Source organism: Rhinatrema bivittatum, chromosome 4, assembly GCF_901001135.1.
Source record: "Rhinatrema bivittatum chromosome 4, aRhiBiv1.1, whole genome shotgun sequence".
Lineage (NCBI taxonomy): Eukaryota > Metazoa > Chordata > Amphibia > Gymnophiona > Rhinatrematidae > Rhinatrema > Rhinatrema bivittatum.
Genome location: NC_042618.1, coordinates 56,942,729 through 56,969,693, shown reverse-complemented (window position 1 = coordinate 56,969,693; position 26,965 = coordinate 56,942,729). Strand labels below are relative to the sequence as shown.

The following is a 26,965-nucleotide window of genomic DNA, read 5'->3' as shown; positions in this document are numbered from 1 at the left end:
GCTTGAGGGATTCTTGCAGCTGTTGGCAGAGGCTGGGTATTGTTGAGTTGCAGAGCAATAGTGGGGCCTGTGGTGGAAGCAGGAAATACAGACTATGCCAACATCTCTCTGATGGGTGTTTATGAAATTTACCTCCAGCCACCTCCTGCCTGGCATGCAGCTGGTTTAACAATTCTCCTCCTTGTGGCGCAGTGCTTGGGTCACCTTCTTGAGGTCCTCAGTTTATACAGTGAAGAAGTTGGAATAAAATGCTCTTGGTTCAATGTTTCTGGTTTTGTAATCTCAACAGTAGGTTTCCATTTTTTTCTAGTGAACCCTTGATCCATTGTTACTATGGATCTTCACTGTCCTCGGCACATTGATATATGCTATTTGGCTTTTGGCCATCCCTTCCCTCACACCCTCATCCACATCCCTATTTCCTATGAGGTACTTACCTGTGGGGATAAGTGTCTCAGTGATTAAATCCTCTTTGGAGGCCACGCCAGGTCTCCCACATTGTTTTAAAATTCTTGCAGATTCCCCGGATGGGAAACAGGAGCTCTTCATTCCTCAGCACGAGGGAGGCCAGCCTGGCTGCATCTCTGGTGGTGAAATTCATGTCTTGCTGGAGAAGGGGGGTGGGCCAATTTGGAATGAGACTGCCCCAGCAAAACTGGAAGTGCACACGCGTATGAGAGAACCTGTGCCCGTACGACTCTTCCTGAGTATGCATGTACTTTTCTGTGTACAGTAAACTGCACGCAGATGTTTGGGAGCATGGGCCACATATAGTTCAGAACCTGCGCACACAGATCTGTGTAGTTTCTACTGTAGCAAATCTCCATGGACCCATATACGCACACCAATAGCAGTGCACTGAGAGGTTTAAAATGTGGGCTTCTTATGTGTAAGTTTACCTGAAGTGACAGGAAGTGTTCCGGGGTTGGGGAGAGGTTAGGCATGCCATACATAGATTTCCATTTTCAAATGTATGCTCAAATTTATCTCCCAAAAACCACTTTCACAAATTAGCAGGTGTAAATGCATGTGGGTGTGTCTTTTTTTCTGGGAACATTTTTTTTTTTTTTAGAGTACACGTTTACTTTCACTTTGAAAATTGGTATAAAGTCTGTGGGTAAAAAAGTACCCACAGATTTTGCATTTATGCAGTCAGTTTTGAAATTGCCCCCAAAAAGAATAATCTATTTTACAACACCTAATTTGGTGATCGGCAAAGGATTGTGTAAAATGGTAAGGAGAAATTGAATAATGTGATTGCCCTAATAGCCTCATGTGACTATCCAGTAAAAATAATTTTAACACATCTAATGGCTTGACTAATATCACTGAAGCATTTACAGGACAAATCTTCAAATTTAAATTTTTGCTGGATTTTTATTTATGTCCTGTTTCAGTTTTAAGTTAGATAAATATACATTTTAAGTTGCAGGACCTCTCATTTCTGCACATTATGGAAAGTGTAAATAATTTTTTTTATGCTAAAGAATAATTTTACCAGACTTAAAATGTTATTGTACTACCCCCCTGCTCTCTCTCAGAATTTGGCAATTCTGCACAGGGAGGAATTCTGCGCTCCGCAGTAGCGCAGAATTCCCCCCCGGACTATTCTATATCAGGAACCTGTAAAGGAGGATCCAACTCCATTCTTGCTTACAGCTTGGCTATTGAAAGGGCAAGGTTAGCAAGGAGAGGTTACTCACCCTTGGTGATTAGTGTGATGTTGCACTCTAGAAAAGGTTCTACTTTTCTGTCTTATATAAGAGTTTGACGCATATTTGAGGATTGTGGTAGGAATCGGAACTTATCGGGTTGCACAAATAGGGGATATTCTCACCTTTTGCAGTGTGGTTTGGATAAAGGTTTACACTAGGAAAAGGGAGGACCATATAATTACTTAGAAAAGATTGCCTACTTAAGTAATTATATGGTCCTCCCTTTTCCTAGTGTATATTATTTGTGGGATTACCCTGCTCTTTTGGTTTTTATTGGGTAAAGGTTTAGCATTAAACTCTTTGAAGGTTCAAATAGCTGCCATTTCTTGCTTTCGGGGGCAAATTAATGGGAGTTTGATTTCTTCCCCTAGGGTTATTCCCCGTTTTTTAGTAGGGAGAAACATATACGTCCTCTAATCAGATCTGTTTTTCCTCATTGGAGTTTAAATTTAGTTTTGCAAGTGTTAACTAAACCTTCATTTGAGCCTTTAAGTCAGGCAACAATAAAGGATTTAACTTTTAAAACTGTCTTTTTGGTAGCAATTACTTTTGCAAGGCGAATTTCTGAATTACAGGCCTTGTCATGTCAATCCCCTTTCTTGAGATTTACAAAAAATGTGGTTATTTTGATGCCAGTTCCTTCTTTTTTATCTAAGGTAATGTCTCCTTTTCATATTAATCAACATCTTGTTCTACTTGCTTTTAACAAGGAGTGTAAGGAAGATTTAGACTCGTTAAAATTTCTGGGTGTTAAGAGATGCTTAAAGTTTTACCTTGAGAAAACTAAGGATTCTCATAAGTCTGAGAGGTTGTTTGTTCTGTATTGTGGACCACAAAGGGAGAATCTGCTTCAAAAACTTTGATTGCTAGATGGTTAAATGCCATTTCTTCGGCTTATTTATTGCAGGGTAGAATTGTACCTAAAATGATTAAGGCCCATTCAGCATGAGCTCAAGCATCATCATGGGCTGAAAGATGTTCAGTAAGTCCATTGGAGATTTGTAAAGCGGCCACATGGACTTCTTTGGGAACATTTGCAAAGCATTATAGGTTGGATCTTCTTGCTAGACAAGATGCCATTTTTGGTTCGTCTGCCTTGAAAGCGGGATTGTCAGCCACCCACCCTTAGATGGGCTTTGGTATTTCCCATAGGTTTGGGATTGGTGAAGCAGAAGGTAGCGGAAGAAGAAATTATATCTTACCTGTTACTTTCCTTTCCTTCTGCTATACCAGTCCAGAACCCCTCCCATTATATATAAAAAGGATAAGAGGTTAGGAAAATTTTAATTTAGCTATTTTCATATTTACTGGGTTTTGCATAAGGGCCTGACTTCCTTCAAGAGAGAATTTTATATATACATTTTTTTTTGTATATTAATCTCAGCTTGATAGACTGTGACATTGCAAGATATAATTTTGCAAATGAGCTTTTGGTTTGGCTATTCTTTTAATATTTGTGTCTGATATATGTTATTTTAGCTTTGACAGTAGTAAACTGGCTGAATTAGTTCTAGACATTACATATAATCTGGTTGTGATGTAAAAAAAAAATTTAAAAAACCTCTGCCTCCATGTCTGCTGGCTGAGAGGTTTATACCCATAGGCTCTGGACTGGGGTAACAGAAGGAAAGGAAATGAAACTAACAGGTAGGACATAATTTCTCCTTTCCCTTTCCCATAAACTGATTCAAATCTTTGTAAGTTTTGATGCATAGGATATGAATTTTGTTGAATTTTTTGTTCTTTTTAAGGAGATGAGAATTAGCTTCCATGTCTTTTTTGCTTTTTTTTGTTTTTTGTTTTGTTTGTTTGTTTTTGGCTTGACAGTTTCCTCTTGCTCCTTTGGACTTAAAGCTCAGTTGGAACCAGTCAGGAACAGTCATTCTCCTCTGTCTAGGACAGGGATGGCCAGCTCTAGTCCTTAAGAGTTACAGATAGATCTGGTTGTCAGGATATCCACAATGAATATGGATGAGATTTTCATGTACTGCCTCCATTATATGCAAATCAATTTCATGCATATTTATTATGGGTATCCTGAAAAACAGGCCTGTTTGTGGCTCTTGAGGGCTGGAGCGGGTCACACCTGACCTAAGGTTTCCCTCATTTTCAACCCTCTTTCTCTTTCCATCTAGGTCAAGGACCATAGAGTGTAGCTCTTTATAGAATGCCGTATGCATGCACATTTAGTCCGACCACCACTGTGAAATGACTCTCGCCCTACAGCAGTGCTTCTCGACCAGCAGGGCCGGTGCTAGCTTTTTTGCTGCCTTGTGCGAAGAATGACTGTGCGAGCCCACCCAAAAAACATCCAACTCGCTTCAGTGATACAAACTTAAAAAACTGACACCATTCCCCCCCTCCCCCAAATTCATGGCTGGTGCAAGGGTATTAGGTGCCCTAGGCCCTCCCACCCCATTCCACACACACAGTTAAGAGTTATGCATTTATAATTTACATGAAAAATATTAAAGTACAGTATTCTGAATTAAAAATATCACTTAACATATTTACATGCACTGCTGTGATGCCAACCAGAAATCCCTGCAAAAGACATTTGGAACCCATGTGGTATTAGGCCTATTATGATGTATGTTTGGGTGTGGGCTTGACCCTCTGAAAGCCCAAATACCCTAATATACTTCCTTTTAGGAAAATGCCTCACCTCAGTCACACATGCAGAACATACAGACCCTCACCGAATATAGAATAGAGCAACCATAAAGTAGAAATACAAACACGCAGAAAAAAAACTGAACTGGAAACCGCAAGAAGCCAGACAATCTATGCAATGCAACAATGAAAAAACAGAATCATCACTATTCCTCAAACATCAAACAATAAAATCAAGAAATAAAATAAATACATAATCATAATACTAAAACCATACTAATAAAATGTATTTTTAAAAGCTGATGAATAAAATATCAAATAATTAAAAACTCATAAGTTTTTTTTAAATGTCCCAAACACCAATAAAATATTTCAAAACAGCAGACATAGCAAATAACACCTGAAAAATAAAACTAGAAAGGATTTTAAAAATTCACGCTCTCTATACCTGGGAGCTTTTGATTTCCAGTCACCCTGGAATTGTAGTGGGAGTGGGACGCACAAATTTTCTCCTATATACACACGCACGCTCATACGCTCACACGCACGCTCATACACACACACGCTCCCTCTCAGACAAACCTGCAGGCATCTCCAGCTCTTCTTCGATTGGGATATACCAGCAGTCCCAGGCCCTCATCTTCATTTCAGCTGCTAGCATGTGGGAATCCACCTGCAGCCCCCATTCTCTCTCTCTCATACACACACCAGCTTCCTTTCTCTCTGTCTCTCTCACACACGCCAGACAAGCTCCCATTTGTACTCACATAAATCCCAGGCAGGCTGCCATGCATGTATGTACACCCACCCAGGCAGGCTACCATTCTCTCACACACCCATAAACCCCAGGCAGGCTCCCATTCTCTTTCACCCCCCCCCCCCCCCCCAAGGCAGGCTTTCATTCTCTCTCTCACACACCCCAGGCAGGCTCCCATTCTCACAAGCGCACCCAAACACACACCTCAGGCAGGATCCCATTGTCACAGACGCACACACAGACCCCAGGTAGGCTCCCATTCTCACTCACACACCTCCACCCTGGGTAGGTTCCCATTCATATATATTCATTCTCGCTCTCTCTCTCTCGGGTCATTCCTCTGCCGCTGCTGCCAGCCTGTTCCTTTCTGACGAAAAGCCGTTCTGCAGCTCCTCTTCATGTGCTGGCCCCGAGGTAATTCAACACTCGCGGTGCTAGTACTTCTGTATCCTCATCTTGCAAGACTTCAGGAAGTTCTAGCACCGCGAGTGTTGAATAGTATGGGGCCAGCACTGGAGGAGGAGCTGCCAGACTAGTTTCTTCTGCTGTGGCCGCCTGCTTCTGCTGCCGGTGGGATCGCATCCACTGGCGGCACCTCGGGCCTCCTCTTCACCACTGCTGGTGGGATCGGGTCCACCTGGGCAGCACGGATCTTCTTCTTCCACTGCCAGTTGGGAGCAGGGCTTTTCCCTGCTCCCAACATTGCCCCACCGTGTTTGCTGCCCTGTGCAATTGCACAGCTTGCACACCCGGTGTCACCGGGCCCATCAACCAGCGTGCCTTGTGAAAGTTCTTCCTGTGCCTCAGTTCTGGTAGCTTCATCTTAATCCTCCTCCCTGGGCTCATGCTGGATTCTGTTGGACAGAGCCTCAAATCTCTTGCTTGCTGCTTCAGCCCCTTCTTTCTGTTCCCACTGTAACCAGCACTGATGACGATAAGAAGGGTGGGACATGAGCAGGGAGCCCACCCAGCAGCAGTGAATGGCAGGGAAGAGCTTCTGCTCCCTGTTCTAGCCCCTCTGCTAACTCCCCACCTGCTGCCTGGAGTGCAGGGCTCTTCTCTGCTGCACACTGTTTACAGGGAGAATCACTGCTCCAGGCCTTAGCTATCTATGCTGCAGGGACTTGAGATTCAGATGACAGTAAAGTAGGGAGTCCAGCAGGGGTGCAGCCAGGTGAGAATGAGTTGTGGGAAAGGAAGAGGAGTGAATGCTGAAAGTCAGAGGAGAGAGGGGTGAATGCTTGGGGGGTGGGGGCAGGGTAAAAGATGGTCAATGTTATGGGAAGTAGGAAGAGTGTGAATGCTTTGCGGGAAGCACAGGATGCTGACAGTATTATACATGGCTGCTCCTGCTGGCAGTGAGGGAGGGAGATAGGGACAGGATTGAAAGGACAAGCTGGGCTATACTAGGGGAGGTGGAAAGGTGAGGAAGGGGGAGAGTGGATTAGGTACGGAGGAGGAGGGGGAATCAGGAGTGGGCAGGAGAAGAGAGGAAGAACGGAGCAAGGAACCTGGATTAAGGGCCAGGATGATGGAAAGGGAAAGAAGACTCAGGATAGAGAAAGAGAGAGAAGACAGAGATGGAGAAATAACTCAGGTAAAGGGAAAGAAAAGGGATAAGAGAGAGGGGACCCTGTGTTTTGAGGGTAGAGAATATTTGGAGATAATGAAAGAGAGGAGCAAGGAAGAATGGAGATGAGGAGGAGAGCATCAAGAGAAGAGAAAGTATTAAATATCCATTCAAGGAAAGAGACAAAGAAAAAGGAAATGGCACCAGAGAGAGAGGAAAACTAAAAAGGAACAGAAAGAGGACCTGAGTGTGAGGGAAAAAAATAGACAAAATCAGCCAGAAAAGCAAGCCAGGGACATTAAAGGTTGGAAACTTTTCTTGCTTTATAGAGAACATTAATAACTCACCAGTATAAAATATACTGGGACAAAGATCAAAATCTCTGATCTGGATGTGTCTCCAGTATAGAATTTACATGCTGGCAAGAGTTTTTAATTATGTTGGCCTATTTTGTGTTTCTGGCATGCAATTAATTCTCTTGTATGCAGGACATACCCGCCAGCATGGAGGCTTTTGTATTGGGCCCAAAAATATTTTGTGGTGTTAAAACTTAAAGAATGTGCTTTTCGATCGATTCTAAGAGTAGCTTGCTACGATTTTCCATGGGGACAGTCCATCAGACTTCCTCCCTCCCACCCACCACAATGAACTGCTCTCTCCCACTATTTGCATGACAGGGAGCAAGTGTCCAGGATTCACCCGTCAGAACTCTGGTAATCTCACTCTTATCGCCCTCCTTCCCACTGCTTCTTACCTGGGTGCACTTCCTATGCCGGTTTCAATTTGACGTTTGAATGTGCGGTGCCCTATAATCTCACAGGATTTGGTGGATTCTGCATGTTCAGTTGTCAGATTGAGCCAAACACAAGTAAAAAGTGCTACTTTCTTGTTGGTGAGTGGGGGGAGCATGAATTATGGTTTGTTTGTGTGACATAAGAATTAAGCAAACATGAAAGTGTTCCATGGGGGGAAAAAAAAAAAAAGGTTGAGAAGCCCTTTCCTACAGAATGTGTCTACAAAATTTGCCAGCCTGGCTGGTCCAGGAAGCCGAAGCCCAGGTCTCCTGCACCCTGCCATTGAGGGCCCCGACCTGCCCAGGTCCGTGGTTTATGTGCTGCACAGCTAAGTCTTAACATTTGGTTCAGATGTATAAAATCGACCAGTTAATGACCTTGAGGATTTGTGAGTGTGCTAACCTGTGAAGAAGAGCTTCATTGACGTTTTATTTATTGCTTAAGGCAGCTCAGTATATTGATTTGTACCTGATTAAGAAGCGGGAAAAAGTCACAGTGACCAAAGCGTACCTTAAAAATGACCAGCATATCATTGGAAACTAGAGTAAATTTATTTTTTTTTTGTCCTTTTATGTTCTGCTACATTCAGCAAATTGTTTGGAGTAGGTTACAAAGTCAACATTCATAATTCCCATAAAATACAACATAAAACAATCACAGACAGCAGCATAATAAAACAAACATGTATACAATTATCTGAATCATTAAAACATGTAAATTTAAAATTAATGCTCTAAAATATTATTGATATGCCTGCCTGAAGAAAAATGGTTTTAGCTTTTTTTTTTTTTTTTTTTTTTTTGAAACTTTTCAAGTCCACTTCCTCCCTAAGCTCGGCCAGTAAGGAGTGCCATAAATAGGCCCAACTTAAGAGAATGCTCTGGACTTCAGCTCTTGAAGCTAGCACTTGCGTAGGGCTGGGATGACCAATTGGTTTTTGGCCAGATGATCTCAATAAATAGGCTGAGCTTTGCCGAATTAATAACTTATTCAAAACTACAAGATTCTTCCGAAAAAGGAAGCTTGTGAATCATCCACGGTCTTAAATTAAACTCCACAGTATCGGGAGCTAGTGGAGTAACACTATGTCTAATTCTAGTGCTGGTAAGGAGTCCTGCGGCAGCGGTCTGCATCAATTGAACACTCGGTAAATTATTTGGTAGTCCCACATAAAGTACCCATTATGAAAGCCTAATTACCAATGCTGGCAAAATTTGGTCATTGAGGGTCTGGAGACTCAAGGTCTCTCACTAACCTATGGACTGGGGGGGGGGGGGGGGCATGTGTGTGCCTCCTCCAAGGTGAACTCTCAGAGCCACTCGTTGGCTGGCAGGGCCCACCAGTAGCAGTAGCTATCTTTCACAGGCCTAAACACATCTCCTGCATGGTGTACTTGGGCCTGACTGATGGCAGATTTGAGCCATGGGAGTCTGCCCATTTAAAAGACGTCATATAATGAACAGAAATAGGTTCTTGGAACAAGTTCGTGACAGATTTGCAAGCCTGGCTGGTCCAGGAAGCAGAAGCCCAGGTCTCCTGCACACTGCCATTGAGCCACCTGACATGCCAACTAAAAACGTGAGGCAGAGGTAACACTTTAAATGTACATTTGCCAATATGTATATATTGCAGGGAAATGATCTTACTTTAGCAGATAAGATTTTGTATTTTAGCATGGGGGCAGAGTCAACGATCTGGTCTTTCATAATGAGGGAAATAAAAACCAATCTAGCTCTCACTCATGCTTTCCTTTTAGTGATTTGTGGTGATGTTTTCAGTTTATGCTTCATTTGCTTGCAACAATGATGACTAGATAATGCATTTCCCATTTACCGGGCTCTTTTGTTGGTATGTCTCTTTTGAAAGAATTCAGTGCTAAAGCTCTCTGCCTTACTGAAATTTTTAGAAAGCTGATTATTAGGGTATAGTTCAGATTGAACTTTCCCACAAATGAATGTAAAATGCATTTGAGTGTGTGTGCTTGAAACCCACTTACGGGAAAGCTGCACGAAGCCTGCGCCCAAATCCAGGTACTCTGTGAATGTTTTCTATAAATAATGATCTGTGATCGTATATCTGCTGAGCACCCCATATTTCTGTGGCCAGTCTCTTCTTTGTTTTAACTTATCTATGTGCAGGATAAAGTAGTGATCGATTTAGGAGGCTATTTTTAAAGTAGTGTGGACTCTGGAAGTGGTAACGCTCCCAGGGAAGCACTTGCAGAATGCACCTGGGAATTTATTTCCCTGCACTCCTCTGCAGCGTAGGGCACTGTGCTTTTTATGCTGTCTTATAGGGCTTAAGCAAAAACTCCACCAAAAACCAGGGAACAATAACATCAAAGTTTTAACCTAAGACACGACTGAATAAGGATCTACAAGGTATCAGCACGCCTGGCAGTGTGCCCCTGCCTGAGGCTCCCCTTTTGAAAAGCAGTGAGACATGGTGTGAGTCCAGTCAAAAAACAGGGTTTTCGAGAGCTTCAGATAAGTGACTTAAAATTATTGCCCCTGAAGAAATATTGTTACAAATCATTGGTCAATGTTGGGCTTGGGTTTGGGGATTGTCCGATCTATTTGTACCTTTTATCTTTATTAAAAATGTATGAATTGCCTGATACACTGGACTGGAGGTGATTTCCAATTCACTGTTCACAATAAAAATGAAGATTTTGTGACTAGGTTGAGGTGGTAGTGACATCATGATCTACTTAACATTTATATGCATCTTTTTCAGCATTTTTCTATATGATTTGGAAAAGTTTTTGTTTTTCATTTTGGATTTTAGCTGCAGATATCACTAAAAAAACCAAAAAACCCCAAACCATATATAGAAGGTAAATGATGGTTGACTGGGTGACCCACTGCAAAAAAACAAAAAAAACCAACCCAAAATGGGGGTATACTACAAGGCTTGCTGATACCTTAACATAGAAACATAGAAATGACGGCAGGAAAAGACCAATCGGCCCATCCAGTCTGCCCAGCAAGCTCCCACACTTATTTTCCCATACTTATCTGTTTCATCAACCACCAAATACAGGGCCCTTGTTGGTAACTGTTTGATTAAAATTTCCTTCCATCCCCTGTCATTGATGCAGAGAGTAATGTTGGAGTTGCATCAAAGATGAGCATAAGGTTTAATGGTTAAAGGTAGTAACCACCGCATCAAGTAAGCTACCCCAATGCTTGTTTACCCAGACTGCACAGATCCAGTCCTTGTTGGTTGTCTGAATGTAAATCCTGTTTTCCACATTTCCCCCTGCCGTTGAAGCAGAGAGCAATGCTGTATATGCATTCAAAGTGAAGTATCAGGTTTGATTGGTTTAGGGTTGTAACCACCGCAATAAGCAAGCTACCCCCACACTTATTTATTTACAGACTGTGTAGTTCAGTCCTTGTTGGTTGTCTGAATGCAAATCCTCTTTTCCATATTTCCCCTTGCCGTTTGAAGCAGAGAGCAATGTTGGAGTTGCATTAACCATGCGAAGGCTTATTGAGTAAGGGTAGTAATCACCAGGTTGTAGCCTCTACTCCAGTAATCCACCCCCATGGCTCTACTCTTCATTCCCATCCTCTAGCCTTTATGGATCCACAGTGTTTATCCCATGCCCCTTTGAAATCCTTCATAGTTTTTGTTTTCATCACTTCCTCCGGAAGGGCATTCCAGGCATCCACCACCCTCTCCGTGAAGAAATACTTCCTGACATTGGTTCTGAGTCTTCCTCCTTGGAGCTTCAAATCGTGGCCCCTAGTTCTACTGATTATTTTTTTTTCTAACGTAAAAGGTTTGTTGTTGACCATGGATCATTAAAACCTTTCAGGTATCTGAAAGTCTGTATCATATCACCCCTGCTCCTCCTCTCCTCCAGGGAAATAACTTGTAGATACTTATTCAGATATGTTTTAGATTAAGACTATAACATTATTTGCCCTTTTTTTGTGGATTTGTTTCATTTGGGGACAATTTTTTTTTTTTTTTTAAATATAAAGTAAAAACTCCACAAATTTGCTGCTGTATGGAGATGATAAAACTATTCCTGGACATATGCAGCTCATTTGGCTTGAAATATAAAATAGTAAGCATACCTGATCTATTTACCTATCTTTCAGTGTTGATTGCCCCAGATGCTCTAGTTTTTCTATGATGTGAGCTCTGTAGGAAAGGAGGTGCTACCATAGTTACTTTCCTTATGTTGAAAGGGCATTTGATATTCCATCTTCTCGAGTGTCCAAGGGGGTTGCAGGCCCTGCAAGTTCATTGCAGTTGTGGGCCTGCAAGTTCATTTCAAAAGGAAATGGGGTTTCCCTTTGAAAATCAGGCTGGCAGTGCACAGCGGGTAATTAGTACCCACTTACCTTTGAACATATACGCAGAAAGTATGCACAGGACTTTCTAAATGAAAGCCCACTCTGCACTTGTCCTCTCGGATTAAATCCGCCCTTTTTTAAATTTATTTTTGCCGTGGGTGAAAGCATCCAAGCTGATAGCAGCATGAGTACTTTTACTTGCATTGCAGAGGGGAACAGGGGGAAAGCAATTTCAGTGGCCCTTTTTGCGCAGGCCTTTCAAAGCACCCTGTAACGGTAAGGGCATATAAAGGCAAATTTCACAATTAGATTCTTTTATTATTTTTAAAATGAATTGTATGTTAGTGGCGTTCAAAAGGAAGGAATAGTCTCCTCAGAACACTTGCTTATAGTTTCCTCTCCATGCACGTACTCTGATTCCCTCCTCGGCTCATTCCTGGCTCCGTTATTCTTCTCCAGGCCTCGATTTCCAGTCTCTTTTCCTCCTTCCCTTTTCCTGCCAGGGCAGTAATTTTTCCATGGCCAGTACATGAATGCTTAAGAGGGAGGTGGCGTTGGCGTGGCCGGAGCCACTGTAAGTGCTGCCACTTCTTTGTATTGTTTGTGTAATGCTGATAGGAGGAAAGGGGGCATGAATTGTTTTGGGAAGAGAGCAACAGTTAGAAATCAAGTGACAGCCATGGTTTGAGGTTTTGTGCTTGTTTTTTTTTTTTTTTTTAAATGGAAGGCGAGCAGTGGGAGAGGATGGGCCCGGAGTGGCTTCTCAGTCCTGTGCTGGAGCATTGATTTTAAGATGGAAGATGGAGCTGGTGAATCAGAATGGGAGGAGAAAAATGCAGTCTGAGCCAGACAAAACCCACTGGTTACTGATTGGCTGAGGCCTTCTTAAAGTTGATTTCTGTAGAGTTGAGCAGTTAGTGTGGATGGGCAGACTAGAGAAGCCATAATGGTCTTTATCTGCCATCACGCTGCTTTTTCTCTGTTATTGAGCAGTTCCAATACACTTCCTTCCCTTTTCTGAGTCCATCCTTCAAGAACCATAAGTACTACTTTATTGTAAAAGCAGAGGGGCTTGGAGACTGCTGTTTTATTTATATGGACAGAACTGAAGATACAATGACTTTTTGTCATATTTCGACAGCTGTCAAAGGACCAGGGTAACCTTTAAAGCAGCCAGTAGCAGATGAATAAGGAGGCAAATGATTGTCACACACAAATCAGCTTCTGTTTCTTTGCCCTAAGGGCTCAAGGCCCCCTTCTATCAAGGGATCCCATGCTTCTTTTAAACCTTTACCATATAACCATCTGTTTTGCTTTAGTAATTTTTTTAAGTAGTTTTAATTGTAAGTAGTGCTGTAAGTAAACACCTCTTTTTGGTCAAAGAGGAAATAGAAATGGAAACAGACTCCACTTTGAAACTAAAGGTTTAAATTCCATACCTATTAGGTTATTGATCTGTCGTCTTTCATAGCTGTAACCTGCGGGGTGTGTAGGTCTTCTCGCTTGGTGTTCAAGCCCCAAGAAAGGCCCCCCCTTTTTTTTTTTTTTTTTTGCTTGTAAGATTTTAGCTTTTATATGTGCCTCTGCTAAGCCCATTGTTTCTCCATCTACATACATCTGCTGTTCAGCATATGGAAGTTTCTGTGCTGTTACTATCAGGAGGCAAGCTGGACCACAAAAGCAGCGTGGGGAAAGTGAGGGCTAGTTTTGCAATCTGGAATAACCAGAAAGGAATAAATGACTCTCTTATCAGTCTGATGCCGTGTTAAAGTATATTAAAGGAACCAGAAAGTAGACTTTTTATATTCAAACGCTGGCTTAGGTTAAATGGAGAAGATTTAACCAGCAGTATGCCTGTTGGGTCCTCACTTAGGAAGTTTTAAATCTGAGGAAGCAGGTGCCTGTACCGCAGCATGCTGTTCTCGTGCCACGGTTTCTTAGCTTCAAACAGAAATAATGACTACTCCAAAAGTTAGAGCCTCAAGCACGATGATGGGTTTGGAGAAACAGTTTTGCCTCTGGTAGAGGTTTAATTTAAAAAAAAAAAAAAAGGGTAGACTTCTCTGTTTCTAGCCAGTTACATTTCTGCCCATTATTTGGTTTCTGATTTGGTTTCTAGATCCTGGCATATCCCAGGGAAATGCTGGAAATAACAATGGCTCTCATTTTGGTAACTTAAGCATTTCAAATGAAGGTCTGTTATTGAAGAATCTTCTTTATTTTAGCCTTTTTCCCCTCCATCCTTTTCTGCTGTCATTTCTATTTTTCTATTAAAAAAAAAAAAAAAAAAAAAAAAGTAAAAGTAAGTAAGCACATCAGTTTAGAATAATATACAAGGCCATTCTTACTACATACAAAAACATCCACCTACTGGCTCCCATTGACCTACAGATCCCGCTCCGACTACATAATTCGTCAAGACCGACAAGAGATGCATACAAGGGATCGCTACAGGTACCACCGTCCAAATCTACCAGACACAGCACACTAAGAGACCGGGCGTTCTCTACAGCCATTCCACCGTTATGGAACTCCATCCCCCCAAATCTCAGAATAGAACCATGCATCTCAACTTTCAAAAAAAGACTAAACACCTGGATATTCATACAAGCATTCCCGGACGCCAATTAAACTATCACCTCCACGCCACCCCTTATCTCCACATATACCATGGTGAACCATATCTTCTATCGTTTACTTGTGTGAATTAATAACCTGTCCTTTCTCTTCCTTCTCCGCCAAGTTCTTTTCACCCTGTTATATGTAACTGCCTTTTTCCGCACCATTGTTATAGTTTATGTTTACTACGCACCCCTGTTTTATGTGAACCAGCATGATGTGACTGCTGTCTCGAATGCCGGTATATAAAAATTTGAAATAAATAAATAAATAAATGAGCAGAACAATGTTACAGATTTTATCTCCTGCGTTGGACCTCTTTTGTTCATGTATGTTCCATACGCTTTTTTGTATTTGTACTTGCAGGGTGCACTTCAGAAGTATTGCACAGGACATACTGGGTGCCATTTTCTTCTGCATGGTTATGTATTTGTATACCGCCCCTACCTGGGGTGGCTCACAGTGAAACATACAAAGTAAAACAAAGATTAATAAAAACATGATTAAAAACAACATAAAATAAGCTTAACCAATGGACAAGTGGTAACAGACCCAGAGTGCAGTAATGTGTTTATGTTTCTGGTATGTCTATTTCTCTGCTCTTTGTGAAGCATCTCTTTGGAAGGATGCACCGTTATTAACTGTGATTGTACCTGTAGCCATTATTTAATGACCTGCAAGTGCAAGGGGCTGCTTTTACAAATGAATTCTGGGTCTAGATCCAGTTGAGGACCTGATTTACTAGGGCGTTTCTCCAATTCTGTGCCTATGGGGAAAAACGTTTAGCAAATTAGGCCCTAAGTCAATTGTGAATCCCTGGGGTGCTGCTTCCCTATTTAATTTGGGAAGGAGCGTGATCAAGACCACTGTCCATATGTTAATGTCACGTTCTAATAGCTGGTTTTTTTTTTTTTTTCCCAAACTTTTATTCAGTTTTTAACTTGACTAATAATGTGGATATGGAAAACACCAAAAAGAAAATGGAGCTATACCAGAAGGATAACAAAGATGTCATTCAAAAAAATAAACTAAAATTGGTAAGTTGGTAAATTCTACCTTTCTGTTTTATAAGTTTTTTGCATTTCCAGAAGCAATTTCTGATTTTTGTCCTCCAGTATAAATTATTGGTAGAGATGAGTGTAAATATTGTCACTTATAAAGTAAAAATCAGCCATTTTTTCAGCCACAAAATCAAACTGAACGGCTGGGAAATGATACTAGCTACACCCTGTCCTGGAATATTGCCAGACAGACCAAAACAATCAAGTGACCAGAAAAACTTGCAGAAACAAGTGTCTTATTTTTTTTCTAGGTCTGTTAACTTCGCACTAATACAGTTCCTTCCTTGAGACAATAACAGTACATATATGTAAGCATACATAAAACTCTATGCAATAACCCAAAACTCCCTTTAAAGCTGAAACCTATCACTCTCTAAGCCAGCTCTTAAGCCCAGGCTCCAAAGACTTCTTGCAGGACTGTGCCCCCTGCAAGCTCTAGGCTTATCATGGTCTCCCTCTGACTGGCCCCCTGCTCCTTTGGCTGTTCTTCCTTCCTGGCAGACACCTGTCCCATGCAGGCTCCACAGGCAACTCCTTCCTTCTCCATTCCTTGGCTGTATTTTCCTAGCCTTTCCAAGGGACTTTTCTTTCTTCTTAAACTACACTGTAACTGGCTACATATGTTTCCATGGTTCCTGTCCCTTTAAAACTACATTACCCAGCACCCTTTTGGCTACAATTACATCACTTCCTGTTTTCCATTTTCTTGTTTGCAGCACTCTCTGCTTCCCTGGCAGGCTTGCCTACACCTTCCTTTCGCCCCCAGCTGGGTGGAGTCCTAACTCTCTTCTAGACTACACCCTCCTAAGACCCTCTTCTTTAAAGCCACATTCCCTTTCTTTTCTGCCATTCCTTTTACATTGTTTTTTTTTGTGTTGCTGACAGCGCATTTTATAAGTGTTGCTTCTAAGCGTGCAGAGCCTTGGTTCAGCCACAGCAACTTATGAAAAAGAAAACCAAAATGTATATTTGCATCTTTTGTTTGTAAAGCTTCAGGCAAGACTATACTTGAAGCTGGCTACATAGGTTTCCAGGGTAGTCATAGGAAGAAAATACTTTGACCAAAAAAGAGAGAATCATAAAAAAATAAATTATTTAAGCTCAGAAAAAACTTTTAAGGTGTTAATCCATTTGTAGCTTGCAAATAAGTCTGAGAGTGAGTGGTAAAAGATAGCTGGAGAGCAGTTGCAGGCTTCATTGCAAGTGCGTATATACTGGCAGTGTGTTTGGGCTCTAGCCAAGGGGAGCTGGGGTCATTCCTACACTAGGACAATAATTTCTTTCTCATCCAATAGACAAAAAAAAAAAAAAAGCATTCCAGACGTAGACTTGATGAGGTTCCCGGTGGGGGTTAGCAAATGGGAACGCAAGACCGTGTCCATACAGAAATTAAATGAGTAATGACAGTAAGCTGAAAGAAGGTAAAACTTGTGGGTTGAAATGAAACACTGTTTTGTTACAGACATGGTTATAAATGGAAAATTTGCTGGAAGTACTTTACACATGGCATGGATCAGCCTGGCCAAAATATTTAGCTGGTCCTATAAAAGCAGGCCTCTGAGGATATTCTTTGACTTCCAGGTTAAATGTGCTCTCCTTTGTTCTTAAACTTACTTTTCCCCCCAATTTCTTTTTCACAAAGCAGTGAAAATGCGTTGCAGATCAGTTTGCCGTAGTATATTCCAGCAGACTTTGCTTTGTGCCTCTTTCACTTGTAGTTTTTCCTGAAATTGCAAAAGTATTCAGAGTGAAAGTGAAATTGGTAATCTTCATACTGAAGTGATTTTCAAGGTACTGTTCAAAAAGAGTATTTTTTTTCAATATCGTCGCACTTATCTGCCTTGCGTTCCAGTAACATCACCCATTAAAACATCACTCATTGTAAACTGCTCCTGTGTGACTCCATTAAAATCCCACATGTATAAACATTCCTTTTAAGTGCACAGTCATTTACTTGTTAAAGTCCATGGTTAAAACTTATACTGGGTCAAAAGGTTGTCGAATCACAAACAGGAGCCAACCATAAATCCAGATGTTAAAGTGAAAACTTTCCTTGTTGAAAAGGAATGGCAGAAGTGTGTGCGGTGGAATGTGGCTGGCAATATAAACTCCCCGTTACACCTTCTTTGTATTCTCAACATATACCGTAGTACAAGTTTAACTATTGCCATTAACACCAGGAATTGATTCGGTGTTGTGTTACCAGTTTCTTATCAAGGGGCTGTCGCCACTATCAAGTGTTTATCAAAGGTACAAACTTGGTGCCTGATTTACTAAGGCTTTGCTCCAATTCTGGGTCTATGGGGAAAAGAGCTTAGTAAATCAAGCCCTCTGGGAATAGGGAAATGCCTCTACAGTACCTGAATATAATCTGTTGACAGGTGGAATATAAATCAAATAAATACATAAATAAATGAATAAAGGGATCTCAGCAGCTCTGTTTTCCCGTCGATAGCAGGGCTGAATTAGCCATGCTGTCATTGGAACTGCCAATCAGGGCCCGGGAGGCGGAGCTTAAGTAGCAAGAGTGTAGATTTTTCAGTCTCTGCGGCTGCGCCTATGTTCCCGCGCAGGAAAGTAACAGATTATCCTCAGTCTGTTTTTTCCACGTGCGGGAGCACACGTGGAGCTTCATTCTCCTAAAAAATTTTTGATTTTGTGAACCATGTCCAAGAAGCCGTCCGGCTTCAAACTGTGTCCCTGCAGTAAGATCATGTCCTTCACCGATGGACATGATCGATGCTACCGCTGCCTGGGACCAGAGCACAATCAGTCAGATTGTGATTTTTGTCTACGAATGTCTCCGAGAGCCCGGCATCACAGGGCCTATAGGATGCTGGAGCTCAAGCTCACCAATAGGCCGTTGACTACTCATTCTTCACCGGGGCAGGTGGCGCGGACGCCACCCCAAAAAAGAAGATCTTCGTCGTGTGACCAGCATACCTCCAGGACCGGAGGTAAGGCCAATACGCAGGGAAAAACCTAGGGCTCTGGGTCATACCACGATGAAACACGGGGCCAACGATCTTCTCATCAGATATGAGTGCACCGTGATTCCAGGGCACATTCCCGGGCGGAATTGAAGGCCCACTTGAAACATGTAGTATCGAAGCGGCACCACTTGACAGGCCTAAAAAGGCCGGAGCCGTCGCTGAAAACATAGACTCAGTCACCGAGAATACAGTACACAGCGCCCATGATGCAGGAAACGGCGCATAGCACGTCGGAGCCGGCGCCGAGGAGAGCGCACTCGGCGCCAAAGAGACTGGAGCCGAAATGACCAGCGCCGTTGGGGCCGGGACCAGCGCCAGAGGCCCTTGAACAGATGCCGAGGCAGTCTACATCGGACCCGGCGCCGCACAAACCAACGCCGTATATGTTCAAAGGTAAGTGGGTACTAAGACGTACTAAGTTTGTAACAAGAAGTCGTCATTCAGGGGTAGCTGTAATTTTAATACTTAAGGTACTTAGCAGATATGTGATTACTATTTTGAAAACATTAATTTTGAATATATGAATTGCACTTTGGATTTTCATTTTGGTTTAGTACAGCTCCAAATATTCCATTTGAGTCTCCCTTTCTAGGTTTGGGGGTTGGTGTTTATTGTTCATTCAGGATTTTGTACTGCTTTCAGTCTTAAAATAGGTGTTCAGCTGGCAGTGTTGATTGACTTGTTCCATTTTTTATGTGCAAATTATGTAGCATGATCTTGGCAATCAGATGAGTTGTATTTCAGAAATCTACAAAGACTCACTTGGCCTTAGAAGATGCCCGCAAAAGCTGTTAGTGTGGTAACTTAACACAGGCTTACCTCATCAGAGGATTGCTGCAAATTTCAAATGAGAGAGGAATTTAATTTCATCCTGGCTAATATCAGGAGCATATATGAAAAGGCAGATTTAACCATGCTATAATTACATTTAGTTTTTGTTTTCTCTGAGTTGGAAAACCAGAAATCTTTTAGTGCCATGAGCAATTCAATAATGCCCAAGATAAAACTACTAAACAGAAGGCAGCAATCATAGGGTTTTCTCCTTTTCTCTTCCTCTAAGAAAAATATTTAAAATGTAGTATCCAGGCCATTATTTTTCACAGTACGTATGCTTATATTAGGGGCTTGCTTCCTTACAGTCTTCATTTGCATATCTCTTGGGGTACCAACAAATGACAAGTCAACATTAAGAATGTTCAGTAGCATCATTTGGCAGCTCAGATTGCTTAGTGCATGGTTCAAAATTCTGTCTTGGTTTTGATCTTACTATGTGAACATTTTTGATAGCAATAAGGCACTTGAGGTGTGTGAGGTTATCACTAGATTAGAATCTCCTCAGGACTGCACCCTCTCTGTGCTTTTTTTTTTATGATTGCACTTCCTTAGAGCTGTTATCATGAAGTGTGTCTTCAATATGCTTCTTGAAATTTGAATGTTATTGTATCATTTATAAAAGAATAAAGTTAGGTATCAATCCAGCTGTTCCAAAGAATTCATGCAGTTTATTTTGGTATGCATATCACAGCATTAATTCAAATAATTAATTAGCAAGTACAATTTATATGTTTTAATTATATAGTCCTAGACAGTTTAAATGAATGTGTGGTGTGCAGGGATGAAAATGCCAGAGAACATAGGAAGCTATTTAAAAAGACATTGCAGATACAGGTTTTAAATTTGTCATAAAATGGGCACCAGTTCTGAATGCAGTACTCCAGATGAAGCCTCACCAAGGATCTGTACAAGGGCATTATCACCTCTTCTTTTTTTTTTTTGTTTCCTTACTGGTTATTCCTCTCTGTCTCTGCAGCCCAGCATTCTTCTGGCTTTAGCTATCGCCTTGTCACATTGCTTCACCACCTTCAGATCATCAGACACTATCACACCAAGGTCCCTCTCCCAGTCCATGCACGTTAGTCGTTCACCGCCCATCACATAAAGCTCTTTTGGATTGCTACACTCCAGATGCATGACTCTGCACTTCTTGGCAGTGAATCCCAGCTGCCAAATCTTCAACCACTCTTCAAGCTTTCTTAAACCACTTTCATTCTCTCTATTCCTTCAGGCATTTCTACTCTGCTGCAGATCTTAGTATCATCCGCAAATAGACAAACTTTACCTTCTATTCCTTCCGCCAAGTCTGTTCTGTTCAAAATCACAAAGATTTTGAACAGAACCAGTCCCAAAACTGATCCATGTGGCACTCCACTTAACACTGTTCTTTCTTCAGAGTAGGTTCCATTTACCATTATATGCTGTTTACTGTCAGTCAACCAGTTTGCAATCCACGATACTACCTTGGCACCCACTCCCAAGCTTCTCATTTTGTTCACAAGTCTATGTAGAACCATATCAAAAGCTTTACTAAAATCCAAGTAAATCACATCCAGTCTAATCACCCAACCAAAAAAATCAATCAGATTTGTCTGACAGGACCTTTCCCTGGTGAATCCATTCTGCCTCAGGCCGAGCAACTCACTGGATTGTAGATAGTTCACTATCCTTTTCTTCAACAGAGTCTCCATTAATTTTACCACCACCGAGGTAAAGCTAACCAGCTTGTAGTTTCCAGCCTCCTTTCTGCTCCCACTCTTGTGAAGCGGGACCGTCACCACTCTTCTCCAATCTTGCGGCTCCACTCCTGTTACCAGGGATTTATTAGTCCTTCAGTGGACCTGCCAGAACATCTGAGCTTTCTCAGTATCCTGGGGTGTATCTCATCTGGCCCCATGGCCTTGTCCACTTTCAGTTTTCCTAGCTCTTTCCATACATTCTCTTCGATAAACAGAGTATTGTCTACTCCACCCCCATCCACAGTCTTGCCAACTAGTTAGAGTCCTTTTTTCCAGGGTCTTCTTTAGTGAACACCGAACTGAAGTATTTGTTTAATTTCAGCCATTTCTTTGTCTCTCTCCACACATTGATCTTTGTCACCTTTCAATTTCACTATACCACTTTGGACCTTTCTCTGATATATCTGAGAAATGTTTTGTCACCTTGCTTTACCTTTTTGGCAATCCTTTCTTCCACCTGACTTTTTGCTTTCTTGCTTTCTTTCTTCATCTCCTTCAATTTCACCAGATTTTCTTCCCTGTGTTCCTCTTTTTGGGATCCTTTATATTTCTTGTATGCTGCTTTTTTTGCCTTTATTTTATCTGCCACGTCCTTTGAGAACCAGATAGGTTTCTTATTTTTTACTTTTGTTTACTTTTCCAACATATAGACTAGTTGCCTTTGTAATTGCTCCTTTTAGTTTGGCCCACTGTTCCACCTCTCTCATTTTCTCCCAGTATTCTAGTTCTACCTCCAGGTAGGTCCCCAATTCGACAAAGTCCATATTTTTGTAATTCAAAACACAGGTTATTGTGTGGCCTCTGTGTATCCTATTTGCAAAATCAAACCATACTGTTTGATCACTAGTGCTCATGTGGGCACTCACCCGGACTTTAGAGACATTATCCCCGTTAGAGAGCACTAGGTCGAGTATAACTGCCTCCCTCCTAGGTTTCATTACCATTTGTTTGAACAAAGCCCCTTGAAGGGCATCCATTATCTCTCTACTTCTGGTAGATTCCACAGAAGGGATTCTCCAGTCTACGTCCAGCAGATTAAAATCTCCAACAATCTCCAAACAACCTTCTAGCAAATCTCAACCTGATACTCAACTCCAACAAGACAGAGTTCCTTCTCATCACTCCAGACGGCAACTACTCGTTATCTAACTCACACACCGTAGCTCTTCCAGCCTTATCCCCCCAGGTCAGAAATCTTGGGGTCATCATGGATAATCAACTGAACTACAGAAGTTTCATCAATAACTCCGTTAAAGAATGCTTCCTTAAACTCCAAGTCTTAAAGAGGCTAAGACCCCTCCTACACTTCCAAGATTTCAGATCTGTATTACAAGTAATCATTTTCTCAAAAATAGATTATTGCAACTCTTTGCTGCTCGGGCTACCTGCCAACACTTTGAAACCGTTACAAATATTACAAAACGCCACAGCAAGGATTCTAACAAAGTCCAACAAAAGGGACCACATAACACCCATTTTAAAGAACCTTCACTGGCTCCCAATCAAATATAGAATCCTCTACAAAGCCCTATCAATCATCCACAACACCACCCCGATTGATCTCATGATCCCATTGCAGCCACACACTACCTCCCGACCGATGAGACTAGCTCAGAGAGGCACTCTACAGGCCCATCCTGTCAAAACAACACTAAGTAGAAGAGCTCTTTCCACCGCTGGCCCTAAACATTGGAACTCACTCCCACCAGACCTCAGGCTTGAACAATCAACACCCACCTTTAAAAAAAAAGACTTAAGACCTGGTTGTTCAACCAAACATTTTCCTAACTCAATTATCCTGGTACAGATCCCAAGGGTACACCCTGCCCTTGACATATCTACAAGTTTCATCCAGCACTAATAAACCATCCGTAGTAGTTCACTCTCCCAGTGAATGTCATGACAGTTGGCTTTAGGCCCTGCCAAGTCAGTCCCAGCGACTATACACATTGTTCTTCCAAGTTCTTTGTATATAAATTGTATTCTCCCCGTTCATTGTAAGATATTATCCAAGTTTCATTCACCCTGTTCATTGTAAGACATTATACTTTATACTGTCATTGTAATTGTTGAAATGTAAACCGAAGTGATTAGTAACTCTGTTACCGGAACCTCGGTATATAAAACTGTTAAATAAATAAATAAACAATCAACAATTGTTTCTCCTTTCCCACCTTTTGGATGTCTTCAATCAGATCTTTGTCTAGTTCTTCCGTTTGAGTTAGAGGCCTGTAAACCACTCCAGTAAAAATGGATGCACCATCATCTTTTTTTAGTACAGCCCATAATGCTTCTTCTCTACCCCACATTCTTTGCAGTTCAGTTGCTTGGATATTGTTTTTGACATAAAGAACTACTCCTCCCCCTTTTCTGTCATCTTTCCTTCCTTAACAAGTTATAGCCCAATATGGCTGCATCCCAATCATGAGACTCTGTGACCCAGTTCTCTGTAACAGCAACTATGTCCAAGTCCGTTTCCACCATTAAGGCCTTCAGGTTTGGGATTTTATTGCCCAGACAACAAGCATTTGTGGTCATAACTTTCTAGCTAGTCTCCCTAGGATTGCTGCTCTTAGTCATCTTTTCTGCTCTTTTGAGCTGGATTGACCTTGTTGTTTTCTTCTCCTAATTCCTGTCTTGCTAGGGGGTGACGTCAATTTCATTGGCCATCTCCTGCCACCCCTGCCTTCTAGTTTAAATGCCTCATAGTATATGCTTTGAATTTCTCACTTAGCATCCTCTTTCCGGCCAAGGTTAAATGTAGACCATCCTTACAATATAACCTTTTACTGTTCCATATATTGCTCCATCCACCAATGTAATCAAAAACCTCTTGATTTACACCATGCTTTGAGCCAAACATTGAAGTTATTTATATGGCAGAGCCTTTCTTTCCTCTTTCCATAAACAGGTAATACTTCTGAAAAGGCAGTGGTCTTTACCATGTGTCTAATCTTCGTCCCTGGGTTTTGGAAATCTTTCTGTACTGCAAGGATACCTTATCTAGCAAGGTCGTTGTTCCCCAGATGGATGATAACATTGATGCTGAAATCTACTTTCTTCTGTAATTGAGTTGACCATCTGATTGTCATTTTTACTAGCTGAGGATCCTGGAAGGCATTTAACTGTTGTGTCCCCATCAAACTTATTACCCAAATTGGTTCCTATGATGACAGAGTCTCCCAGCAGAGGAAGCTTCCTTTTATGGCCTTTGATAATGTTTAAGGTTTTCTGGGTACACAGGGTGATTACATCTCTTTCAGATATCACCTCATTTTCTATTCCTGGAGCTTCTTCGTTATCCAATGCAGGGAAGGTATTATGCAAGAGTAACGGTGGGGAGAGTGGGTGTCTCTTCATCGCAGGCCTTATTCTGCCAGAGCCCATTGTAATCCATTTATTCCTAGGTTTCTGAATCCTGGATGTCAGACTTCTCTGTGGGCGTAGGGGTTGGATATTCCAGATGCTACACAATTAGGGAAATTGGGTGTTGTGTTTTCACATTTATTTATTTAATTTTTTATATACCACCTATACAATAACAGTGTTTGAACTAGGCAATTTACAATAATATTACATACTTGTTCTACCAGAACCTACTGTAAACCATTTATTTATGGGTATCTTAATGAGCTGGGGGAGATATTGTGGATACTGCCAGGGAGGGGAGGTTTTCTGAAACTTGAGCAATTCCTCTTTCAGATGTGTCAACTACTTTTTCATTGTAGACAGGTGAAAGCACATTTTGGACATCTCTTAAGTCTCCAAAAGTCAGGCCTTGGGACATAAGCATCACAATTATTACAGCTCTTGTAGACACCAGCCTTTTTTTAAATTAACAAACATAGCTACTTAATACAGACTAGCAATATCAAAATTTGGAAAAATCGAGAGAGATTACAAAGCTTGCAATACAGAAATGCAGAAGAAGATCACCAAGAAAGCAATCTATTATATGGCTAACTTTAAATTTTTCAACTTGTGTATGTGTGTGTGTGTGTGTGTGTAAAGTTAGAGGTGGGAGTGTGCTGCAATATTGCAGTGTAGATTATTAGTACTGATACATGTAAAGGTGTTGGCATGAGCAGAAATACAAGAATATCTATCTTAATCCTAACATACAAACATGATTTAGCCCCTTCTGCTTTGAGCTACAGGAGTTAAAAGGCCAAAATATAGAAATATGAAGGCAGAAAAAGACCATATTGACCCATCTAGTCTACCCATCTGTCTGGTTTATTCTAGCTCTTACAATTCCTATCTCTCCATCAGAAATCCCCCTGCATTTTTCCCATGCTTTCTTGAATTTTTGACTCCTCCATCTCCATTGCATGCATCCACGACCATCTCTGTAAAGAAATATTTCCTAAAGTTACTCCAGAGTCTACCCCCTTTACCCTCATCTCATTACCCCATTGAAAGAGGCTAGCCACCTGTGCTTGGAAAGCTTTGAAATATTTAAATGTCTATCATATCTCCCCTATCTTGTCTTCCCTCTAGGATGCACATGTTTAGATCTTTGAGCCTAGCCCCATGTGTGTTTAGAACAAAGACCACTGATCATTTTAATAGCCACCTTCTTCACAGACTCCATCCAGTTTATATCTGCTGGATAATAGACTAAACCTAAAGAAAATGGTCAACACCACATCCAAAGACTGCTTATATAGACTCCAGGTTCTGAAACGACTCAAACCACTTCTTTTTTTCCAAGACTTTAGGACAGTCCTCCAAGTGCTACTATTTGCCAAGATAGACTACTGCAGTGCCCTTCTCCTCGGCCTCCCCAAATCGACCACCAAACCACTGCAGATGATACAAAATGCGGCAGCGAGATTACTAACCAATACCAGCCGTGGAGATCACATTTCACCCATCCTCAGAAAACTACATTGGTTACCAGTAAATTTTAGATTCCTCTACAAATCAATCACCCTAATACACAAATCTATCCATCATCAACTCCAACTCGACCTTGAAATCCCCTTCAAATTACACTCTTCCAACAGACCAATTAGAGATATTCACAAAGGCACGTTGAATTTCCCCCCTACCAAAGCCTCACGCCTTTCCTCGACAAAAGACTGAGCTTTTTCAATAGCAGGACCAGCTATATGGAACAACATTCCTTCAAGCCTCCGATTAGAACCTTGTCTAATTACGTTCAGAAAAAAACTCAAGACATGGCTATTTCACCAAGCATTCGATGACCCTCCAGACAATCACTAATCATATTTTATCTCTCCTGGACATAGAGGATAGAGGTCCACTATCCTTTTGAACGAAGGACAATCACAGGTTAAAGCACATTATGCTCTAACCTAAATTCCTTTTGTATTATGTTATAATTCCTCCTGCCTTTCTTTCTTCCAGCTTTAAGCTTCCCAAGTTTTTTACTCCTTGTTAAATGTAACTTTGCCTTATTCACCTCTCTTGTTAATTACTATTTTATTTATTGCTTCAGTTATACCCTTGTTCTATGTAAACCGATCCGATATGGTTATTACTATGAAGGTCGGTATAAAAAAGTGTTAAATAAAATAAATAAATAAATATACTTTTGAAGGTGCTGTCTCCAGAATTGTACACAATATTCCAAATGAAGACTCAGCAGGGATGTATATAGAGGCATTTTCTGCTGACCATTCCTCTCCTTATGCAGCCAAGTATCATTCTGGCTTTTGCTGTTGCTTTATCCACTTATTTGGCCACCTTAAGATCATCTGATACAATCACCCCCAAGATCCCACTCCTGTTTTGAACTTTGAAGAATTTCACCTTCAATACTGTACTTCACCCTTGTTTTTTGTTTTTTGTTTTTGCAGCCCAAATGCATTACTTTGCGCTTTTTTTTTTAGCATTAAATCTTAGCTGCCAGTATCTAGACCATTCCTTGAGCTTCACTGGATTCCCTTCTCATGTTTTCCATACTTCCTGGCTGTCTACCCTGTTGCAGGTTT

At 41.4% G+C, this 26,965-nt stretch overlaps 1 protein-coding gene across 1 annotated transcript in view; it reads left to right on the top strand.

Moving 5' to 3' along the window:
* MNAT1 (MNAT1 component of CDK activating kinase) overlaps window positions 1-26,965 on the top strand; it is a 317,645-nt gene that overhangs the window by 166,910 nt on the left and 123,770 nt on the right. The window contains exon 4 of the mRNA XM_029597428.1: window positions 15,312-15,415. Coding sequence (XP_029453288.1) covers window positions 15,312-15,415 — 104 coding nt within the window. The remainder of the gene's footprint in view (window positions 1-15,311; window positions 15,416-26,965) is intronic.